Genomic DNA, 10,686 nt, shown 5'->3' with positions numbered 1-10,686 from the left:
TGTATATATTACTCATCAAGGTCTCCAATAGAGAGCATTATGTGATTAAATTCTATTTGGGTTACCTGGTAGCTAAGATTTGAATTATAGTTTTGTCAGTGCTTAAGACTACAAGAAACTGATCTATCCTTTCTGGTGCAATACCGTTAAAGTTCATGAAAGCATTAAGTAGCGTGTCATTAAAATAAAGGGAAGGTTAAACTTTTTCTCCCAGTTGGACTCACAGAATAGTTCCCAGCAGCCAGAGCTGCTTCTGACAATTGCTTCTCTCACTACCCTGGATGATGTGTATCTACATATGCATCTCATTCACTAAAGTAGAAGTGACAGGCTTTCTTCAAAGTTCTTGTATTCCAGGAACTGGCCTCCACGATGACCTGAGTGAAGTGAACCATTAACCAAATGACTGTGGACGTGTTACCTGAATGAAACTAATTTTCAGTGATGGTCCAGTAACAGTGTGGACACCTTCCTAGCAAGAATTTCTTGGATTACTTAAGAGCCTGACATAGTGTAGGGAGGCAGGACACAATGTGTTCTTCCTGTGGATAGAGTTCTTTGGTAGATTCAGTGAGGAGGGAAGGGAACACTCCCAAGTATTGGCCAAGTTGTTTTGAAGGGACTAGTTTTTTAAATGGACATTTGGAGTGTTCTTTCTCCTACTACAGCCGTTCACACCTTTCCTCCTTTCCACTCCTGCTCCCAACTCCAGCCCCCCTTCCCTCTGCCCTTCTCCACACTCTTATCTGTGTCCAAGGATCCCGCATAGGTGTTTTCCCACCACTCCCTTCACCTTCTTCTTCCATTCCCCCAGCCCCTTCCCATCCGACAGCCCCATTCTGTTTCAGTTATAATTCATCCATTTATACTTTCTTTGTTATTTTATAGTATTCATTGAATTCCACATATGCCAATCTTATAGTCTTTAATGCACTTTCCAAGTGGTAGATATAGTTTCAAAATACAGGGATTAGTGAGGATGTCTAGGGAAACATAATTAGACACATTATGATTCAAAACATAATTCATGTAGTAAGAGTGTTTTTCCTTGAACCTTTAATTCCACACAGCAGACTTGTTCCATTATGCTGTCAGCACTGATACTATAAAATTAGCAAAAAAAAAAAAAAAAAGTCCTAAATGGTATTTCTCCCTCACAGCCTGGCTTATTTCACTTCGCAAATTGCTCTCTACTTCCATCCATGCCATTGCAAAGAGTATCAGCTCCTGAATTCTCTCTGATGTGTAGCATTCCATTGTGTAAATGTACCATAGTTTTGGATCAACTTATTACCACTGGCACTGATGTTGCTTCTAGTACTTGGCTATTATAAATTGTACAGCTGCGAACATGGAGGTGCACAGGTTCTCACTTTTAACTGGAATATAACAAGAAAAGAAAAAGCAAAGAAAATATAACCGGAGACATTGAAATTAAGAACATGGTAACAATAGCCACAGGTAAGTGGAGTGGAGATAGTGGGGGGAGAGTGGTCTATAGGAGCTACTGTACAGGACACAAGGACAAAATCAAAGGGGATGTTAGGGTGGGGGGAGGGAGGTTGGACTTGCCTGGGCAGGGAGGGATTGGGAGAAAATCCAGCCAATTGTAGTTAAATAAAATAAATAAACACATTTAATAAATTGAGGGCTTAAATCAGTTGATTTAACCTCATAAACCTTTCTGCAGTTCTCAAGTCTCTACTTCCCGCTCTCAGAAACAAATGCACATGTGAGACTCAGTTCTATGTCTGCATCTGCTTTGTACAATTAACACGTGCTTTTAGCCTTTACTTTACTTCCCTTAGGTCAGTTCTTGTATCTGTTCATTTGCTGTTCATAGGAAGTCAAATCATTAACACACGTGACTCACTAATAGTACAAGAGACCCCCCAAACAGCACAGATCGGACTCTGTGACATGCTGGCAGAAGGCGCTTAGAAAGGAAACACCTGCAAACCAGCTACACTGCCATGAAACCAGGGAGGGCACTGGAAGATATTGAACACCAGAGCCAAAATATCTGCACTCCAAATTCCTTGGCTGAAGCTGGTAGACTGAAAATTGGAAGTCCCTTTCACCTCTGATCACCTGATGGTGTCTGCCTGAAGTGCTCTGCAGAGATGAATGGTAAACCAAAGGAATGCTCCCATGCGTACACACTTTAACATGCCAAACAACCATGTTCAGAGGACTTGCTAAGACTCCCTTGTCCAGACCTTCTCTTTCTGATCACTGTTCTTAAGGGACAAAATCCTGCAACTCTGAAGGTGCTCTTTGGGGTATGAATTGTAAGCTATTGATAAGATATTTTTTCGGTTGAAGCACGTGATGAAAATGTGGCCTCACTCAAACATCCAGTTAGAAACAGAGACTATGCAGGCTGCCTGTAAGCTCCCAAGGTCCTGAAAATGATGTTAGATGCCTCTTTCTCAGGCCACCCAGGAACCAGCATGGCAGGAACCTGCACCCTAATGTTATGAAAGCACAATTTGAAAAATCTCTCCTGTCGGTCCAGTCATCTGGATCTTCACCTTTCCCTTAGCCCTATCTCATGTTTCACGTGGAGCAACAAAGAACCTGCCCAAATGGTCTCTGCCTTTAGCCACTCTTGCATTTTGATTTCCGACCCTCTCGCTTGCTGGCTCCGATTGCTTAATTGTTCTTCCTCCCTTCTAGTGTTGACCAACAGCATGGCGCATGTTGGAGGATTCTTCAGGTAGGATCCCAGCAGTGGAATATGTGGATGAAAAGGCAATCCCATTAATGAAGAAATTCAATATCGTTTCCAACAGTGAGTGCCCCAGTCTGCATTTCGACCCACAGGGCCAAAGGGTTGCCTTCGTTCTACAATCTCACCAGTATGCGTTTTGTGTTGACTTCTTGATGATGGCCATTCTGACTGGTGAGGTTATATCTCATTGTCGTTTGCATTTGCGTCTCTCTTGTCTGTCTTCCTGGTGTGGATAGCTCCTTTCCTTAATCACAAAACCTTAGCCTCCAGTATATACCCCATGAGGCAATCAGAAGGACCTCAACAGCTGCTCAGTCACAGGAGAGCTCTAAGGACACGGGTGTGAATACACGCTTTCGTAGAGAAAAGGATGAAACAAAGAAAGAAAGTTTTCTTATTTTGTTATTTTTTTAATTGCCTGTGCTGGGGGAGACACTGCTTATTGGAATTATGCAGGTTTTAAGCATACAAGTCTACGATTCCTCTGTAGTGTATATTGAATTATGTGTAGAGCACCCCATGTCAAGACGGTGTCCAGCACAAGCAGCTGTCCCACTTCACACCCTTCTTTTGCATCGCCCCTCCTCCTTTCCGTCAGGTCTAACCCTTACTGTTATCTGGGATGGTTTTTCTTAATCCCTTCCCCTTCCCCACCCAGCAGGCACAACCTCCCTGCTCTGACACCTGTTGGCCAGCTCTCCTAGGTGCCTGTCCCAATCAGCCTTGTTAGTTCAGTTTGTTCATTTCATTCTCCAAATTAGTGAGATTGTTTGGTATCTGTCTTCCTCTGACTGGCTTATTTCACTGAGCATAATGTTCCTCAGGTCCATGCACACTGTCGCAAGGGGACAGATTGGCATGTACTATTTATTCCATTGTGTGCACTTACCACTCATCTACTGATGGGCAGGCACTAGGGCAGCTTGTACATGTGAGCTATTGTCAACATGTGGGCATGTGCTGGAAATTGGGGTGCAATCCAGAGTGTGCAGGGAGGCATATATGTCAAAAAGGTGGGCATTGATGACTGAGGGTGGAGAATTCTTGCAACAAAACACAGTTTTCTTTTTGTGACAACTCCTCATCCACTTAATGTTTCTGCAGTTAAATGCAGGCCTGGTAGTAGAGGCTATGGGTTGCCGTTCACTTCTGCCAAAGCAAACCCCTAAACACACAGGTGCCTCAGAATGAAAAAGATACCTTATGAACTTCCTAATCTTCATCCAGTGGTCCCCGCCATTGTCAGTTCTAAAGTACTCCTGCTAAGCCCACCACACTGTTGTTCTACATTTCCTATCCCTAAGGAGGAAAGAAGGCCTTCAGTAAAATGTTTATTGGAACTGGCCTCTTTCCCGCTACCCCATTTCCCAAGCATGCCCCCTTCCCCCTCACCTCTCACACCCACGCCACCCACGGCTTCCCTCCAGCCTCCACACACTCTAATGTGTCACATGTGATATTGGAAAGGATGCCTCCCAGAAAGTAGTCAAAGAACAGCCCATTCAAAAGCCAGGTGTTTTATTGAGGTGAGGGGTTATCATTTGTCCCTCATTCTCCTAGCATACTTCTTGGTCCAAGCTCGGGCCATGGTATCAAAGGCATCCCTGTCCTGTAAGTACATTCTCCCAATGGACGGAACAAAGGGGTCGTTGGGGTTGGGGTCACATAGCATGGAGGTGATGGATAGCAAGAGTTTGGATATGGTCAGTATAGGAGACCACAGGGACCTGAGAATATCTACACAGATATATCCCCTTCGGTTGATATTGGGGTGGTAGATCGGGGTTGGGAAGTAAATAAGCGGCGGCCTGAAGGGGTAATTGGGTGGGAATTGTATGTTCAGGCGGAACAGCCCACCCTCGTAGGGGCTGTCGGCGGGACCCATAATGGTCCCCTTCCATGTGAACATGCTGTGGTCCACCGGCCCCGCGAAGCACATGGGCGGGGGGTCGTTTGTGATGTCTGTCGTTCCTTGTGCAGTCGCCTCAGAGCGGTGGATATGTCAAACGGAGCAGGGATGGTCCGGATATCCTGACAGGGACAAAGGGTCAGGGGAGACGATGGGTTAGTGGGGCGTGATTTACGAAGACCATGTTTAGAGGCACAGCCAACCCCCCAGGTCGGTGGGTAAGAGCTGGAGCCGGGCTGTGGGCTGTGTAATGGCGGCGGGTTGAAGGCGAGTTGCGGACTCACCTGGACCAGCAAGACCTGAGGGGCTCCTGCTCACCTGTGCTCCGCTCGTCCCTGGATCCTCAATCCTTGGCTCCTGTACCTCCTCCTGCTGCACCTCTGGCTCCTCCATCCATGCTTCTTCCATCACTTCCTCCTCTGCTACTGTCGGCTGCTCAGTGTCTAAAGCCCAAACTGAGCTGCCAGGACGCAAGGCCTCCCTTCTACAGTGCCAACCACTCCTACCGGCCTGCCACTACTCTTTCTTCAGGCCTGCCCCAAACGGTCCTGCGTTTCCCTGGCAGTATGGAACATGCTCTGTGACATCACAAGGGTCAGCTGAAGACATCAGCAAGTCAGTGGTAGCAATGTCAGGAAAGACAGAGGGCCTGAATGAGAGGGAGTCATTGTTATAACAATAATTCTATAGTCATAATGTTATAGCAACTTATTGGAGCTGTCTATAAAATAAAGACATAAACAAACAAACAAATAAGTAAAAAGTGAACTTGTATCAAAAAAAAAGTGGTTCTAGTCCTCTGTATAGAATAAGGAAGCATGTCAGGCAAGGGAGTCCCCTGTGATATTTTACAACGAAAAGAGGAATACACTGGAAAAAGCACTACAATATTGGCTGCCTTTTCTGCTCCTGGTCACACTGCTGATGGGTGTTCTCCTATGTACATCACAATTTATCGAGGAGGTGCAGGACCTAACGCCAGCTCCCAGGGGATACTTTAGGAGTTTGTCATCAAAATCAAATGCTGTTTCTCACACATGACATGTGCATAGGTTTGATATGTCAGGAGAAAACAACAAGTTTCAGAGTCTATTGAAGGACAATGTATTGCGGCCACACTCTCAAGATTCTCACCCCATTGATTGCCAATCTTTGCTTCGGATTACAGTGTGAAATGCCAGGGGCAGAGAAGAGTAGGTTAGCTCCACCAGTAGATATGTAAAATGACCAGGAGCTTCTGTGCACACCATTAATCTACTTAGTTACCCACTGTCCAGGCATGGCTGCTTTTCTACACACACTTTGGATTTCATTGTACTGTTTGGGGCTTTTCTTTCAATTCAATTTCAAAGCTTGCATTTTGTTCAACCTATAGAAATCGTTGCGAAGGGGTGGAGGGCTCGATTTATTTCACTCTTGGTCCCACCCCTCACAGGAGCATGAGATTTAGATGCAATTGATATCTATAATGATCACCACTAATTTACTGAACAGGGTGTGGAGCATCTATGTTAGGTGCAAAGATAAATATGATATGATCTCCGAATTAAAGGCATTCATGGTCTGATGGAGGAAGAGGAAAACACGGTGACATGTATTTACATCATTAAAATGGCATGCTACAATCCTAAAAACCATATTTAGAATCCATGGCTATAAGAAGGCCAAGGATCAAAGGAGACTCTTGAGGGAGTTCTATCTGATCTGAGTCAGGCATGATCACTGGCAGTTAGGTAGGAGGGGTGAGAAGAAATTAGGCAAGAGAAAAGGGGAGGAAGCAAAAATGGAAAGATTATAACTGAGCCAGGAGAACAAGCAGATGTGAAAGGCCTGCTGTGACAGAAAGCATGACTATTTCCAGGAATTAAATGCACTTTGGTGCATTGAAAAATGTGTGGTTTGAAGAATGCCTAAAGCCAAGAAGGCAATGTTGAGGTTGTGAACAGACTTTCAGATGAACTGATGAAGTTTTGATTTTATTCCATACACTGTAAGTAACCTGGAAGAACTTTAAGTAAATATGATGTGAATATTTTCTGTTTCGGAAAAGACTTCTCTAGCGCCTGGTGTGCAAAAAATTTACTAAGCCTAAAGGGAAGGGAGCCCAAGAGTGTGTAGCTCTGTTGGTGGTAGTGCCGTCCTGTACACCAATGGGTTGGGTGTTCAACTCCTAGGAAGGGCACATGCCTGGTCTGTGGGCTATGTCGTCATGGGAGGCGCCTGAGAGACAACCATGCTTGCCTGTTTCTGTCCCTCATTTCCTCTCTCTAAAGTGGAATTACAAATATCTTTAAAGACAAAAAGCAAAATAAATGTCTTATTATTTAATAATATTACATTTAGTAGCAATAAAAATGAATACAACTAATTATGCAACCTAATAATCCATAGTTAATATTACTTGTGGTAAATTATATGCAGAGAATACGCTACTCTCCCCTTTACCCCTTACTGCTTCGAGAACCTATTTCCCTACTCTATTGATTATCTTGGGCATGTGACTTTCTCCATCAATGGCAAGACATCAGTTGTGATGTCCAAATCCTGAAGCTATGCTAATTACTGGCAGTCCTCATTAGGTTGGAACAGCTGCCTACAAAAGTATGTTGTATGTAATGGATACACATTCATTCTTGGCTTCCATACGGGAAAACACCTCACTCAATCCTCAGGTCTACCTTCCACCAAAAGTCAAGCCAAGATCAGATGAGGAGACTAAAGAATATCGTAGATAACTGGAAGACTCAGAAGTAAGAGATATGTGTTTGTTTTAATCCATGGGATTTATACTTTGCTTATTATTGAGGGAAAACCTAAGTTGTTATGTTGAAGAACGTACGGCATGGCTCAACTTGCAATACATTCTGTGTGAGTAAGAAGCAATATAATGCAAACAATAAATGCTGAAGTCGGTAGCATAGTGTTACTTTTGGACAGACAAGAAAGGGAAGAAACTACATAATTGCTGTTGACGCTTCTGACGTGGCTTAACTGTATAGCTTGGTGTCCCTTGGCTTCCCTATTGGTCTCGATATGGCTGCAGAAATGCAGACACAGCATAGCATTGCACGCAGTTGAACGGGAGACAAGAAACTGGAGAAACCTTGGCTTTCCTTTTTCATGGGTAAAGAAACCGTTTTTCTAAAGGTGACCCGGGCATACTGCATTCTGTGCCCTGAGTTGCAGACGGGAATCACATGGCCCCTCATGTCTATAATATGGACCATGAAATTGAGAAACACTTTGCCCTATTTGGGCTAGATCAATTCCACTTCGGTTCTGAAACCCTTAAAGTGTTTTCTCCATGCAAAAGATGCCTTCTGACACCAATAAGGAAGGGATGTCGTGATGGTGAATATTGAAAAGGCAAGTAACAATGATTTCTCCTGTTAGAATGATTTATTATATCCTTTAACTTTTCCTCTTCCGATCTACTGCCAAGCCAGAGTAGGGAAATATATGTGCATAACACACTCTATTTAAAAATAGGTTTTGCTGCCTTCAAACATGCCATTCATTAATAATACGGCCTTAAAAGATGTTTCGCAGGTAATTGAAACTGGGTGAGCAATGAATTTAATTGAAGCAAAGCAAGCATGACGCCAAGGTGAAGTCATGTTCACTCCAAGTTCATATTCAGAAGGCAGTCATGCTAATGCACGGCTAAAGAGAATACAATCTGGTGCGTCAGATTTACTGATGCAGAAAGTAGCGTGAGATCACATTAAAATGCAGCACAGGTACAGAGCCTGAGAGAGTTTATGAGCCTTGGGATTTGTTGCTCACATTCTCCTACCAGATTAGTTGCTGAATATTACAATACAACTTTCAGATGTCCCAGGAAGGTTAAGACACCAGTGAACAAACCTGTCAGGGGAAATCTTTTAGTCTCCGTGTTGCAACGGTCTGTCCGTGGCTTTCACACTTGAAAAGGCCATGTGAACCATGGCCTTCTCATGCTACATGAAATCCAGAATATTTTCACGCATCTAGGCTCTGCATACTACCTTAACTTTTTCCTTTGCATAACAGTATTTCTATGTAAATGTAAGTGTGTCACATTGTCTCCTCCTGCAATCTGTTCTTGCTTTAGTTAAAATACACTCCGTAAGAGTATTCTTTATGTATTTTTCTTCCTTTCTGGAACTGCTGGTTTCCTCTCTACTCGGGATGTAGAGAAATATGTTTACAACTATCTTCTTAGTTTTAACACTTCACCCCGTGTGTTATTTATTAGAAACACTCACGTCTTTCCTTAAAATGGAAGACATAGCTGCGACTACCTTTGCTCATTCTTTCCGGCTATATGAATCGAGTATATTCAAAACTCTGTTAATCTGGCGCTAATTAATTCTGCTTCATGAAATTGTAAAACGGCAAGCATTTGCCTATGAAACCTGAGAACTTGAAGAGTATTCTAGGCAGAAAAAACCAAACTCAATGTGCAGTTTGCACCAATAACAGTTCCAAGCATGTTCTCAGTAATGGAAATATAATGTATTTATTGTGACGAACTTGGAAATATGGACTTTGGTTAATATCAGAAAGGATAAAACCTGCCTTTCATACTATAAAGTGACTAAAAAGTAATGACAAGTAGTAAAGCTCCCATCTACTCTAAGGTCAAGGGATAACCTATCAGTAAGGAATCATAAATCATAGGTGGCATGCACATAGAACCAACTTCTAGGATCAATAAATCATTGGATGAAATAAATTGTACACTCTAGGGAAGTAAAACTTAATTCACCCCTTTAGTTAACTATGAGAATGAAATATAAGTAGACACAGCAGGCATAGCATATGGTGAAGTACTCTTAAGATTAATAGAAATTTTTAAAATGACCATTTGAACCAACTAGAGTATGTTCCTTTTCCAAGTGTAGGTGGTTTTGTGTATAAAAAGTTCACATACTTAATGGAAATGGGTGAATGAGGGCCTCCGAAAGTAAAGGGTTAAGTATTTTTGATGAATTAAATAACAGCCCATAAATATTAAAGACCAAAATTTTGAAAATCATTATTCTAGTGTTTTTCCATTCAGTAAGTACTCTCATTAACCCTGCTCAGAGTTTTCACATCTTTCCATAAACATTGGTGGAAAATTGCGTTGTTCTTCCTTTTTACATTTCCTGATCATATCGTATGCGTTATTACGGGGAAAAAAGAACTCAGAATAGGCCAGCGAAATATCCCTAGATAGCAGTTAATACTCCAGGAAAAAATGAACAGTAGAGTGCTTTAATGCAGGGAAGAAATGCAGCTTTTGCATAATACTCATTCATGACAGAGGGGGAAAATATATGTCAAAAATATGGAGAGTAATCACGTCAAGACAGTAAAATGAAAAACACAAAATTTATATAGGATCGTTGTCTTTCTTCTACAATTTATAACTATTGTGGCCAGCTCCTTATAATATGACTTATAAAACATACTGCATTGGTAATGTATGGGAAGCCCTAGTCAAAGATCATTTGAATATACTTCATATATATAAATACATAAGACCTAATGACTTGCTTGCTAGAGTGCTTCAAACGTGGGAGGTCTTGAAGCGTAAGCACTTCCTTGTTACAACAACTTGTAGATACATGGAGAGAGTCGTGAATATTAACAGATGGAATGTGAAAAGGGCCAAAGCCTAGGAAATATACATTTCAACTTTATAATCTACAGAAGCATAACATTTCACTTTCCAAGCCTTGAGAAAACGCGGACTTTTCTAGCATTGCTCCTTATACTCCTAGGTCCTGTTTAAGTAAGTGAAAAAGTTTCCAAAACACAGTAATAGGCAGGGGGTACTAAGGAGAAGTTATAGAACTCTGTCTTATACTACAAGGTTTAATTCAGACAACAGATCTTAGGATGAACCAAATGGTAAGTGTGGTCTAAAGCATAAGCCTGATTCCGACCCAGTGAATTCATCAGGTAATAATCAGCAAATAAGTTTTATTTCAATGCAAACCCCAAACCAATGGAATACACAAGCATACATGCACGTACATGCTCATACAATCAAAATAGTTGGCAAACAAAGCCA

The 10,686-nt window shown here is 42.2% G+C and overlaps 1 protein-coding gene across 1 annotated transcript; it reads right to left on the bottom strand.

Annotated features, from left to right (window-relative positions):
- Positions 1–4,271: 4,271 nt before the first annotated feature.
- LOC139440631 (ubiquitin-conjugating enzyme E2 D3-like) lies at positions 4,272–4,673 on the bottom strand. The gene has a single exon (XM_071220463.1). The coding sequence runs from the start codon at positions 4,671–4,673 to the stop codon at positions 4,272–4,274; it is 402 nt and encodes a 133-aa protein (XP_071076564.1).
- Between the last annotated feature and the right edge of the window lie 6,013 nt (positions 4,674–10,686).

The sequence above is a fragment of the Desmodus rotundus genome, unplaced genomic scaffold, assembly GCF_022682495.2.
Source record: "Desmodus rotundus isolate HL8 unplaced genomic scaffold, HLdesRot8A.1 manual_scaffold_219, whole genome shotgun sequence".
Classification (NCBI taxonomy): Eukaryota; Metazoa; Chordata; class Mammalia; order Chiroptera; family Phyllostomidae; genus Desmodus; species Desmodus rotundus.
This window is presented reverse-complemented; position numbering and strand designations above follow the sequence as displayed.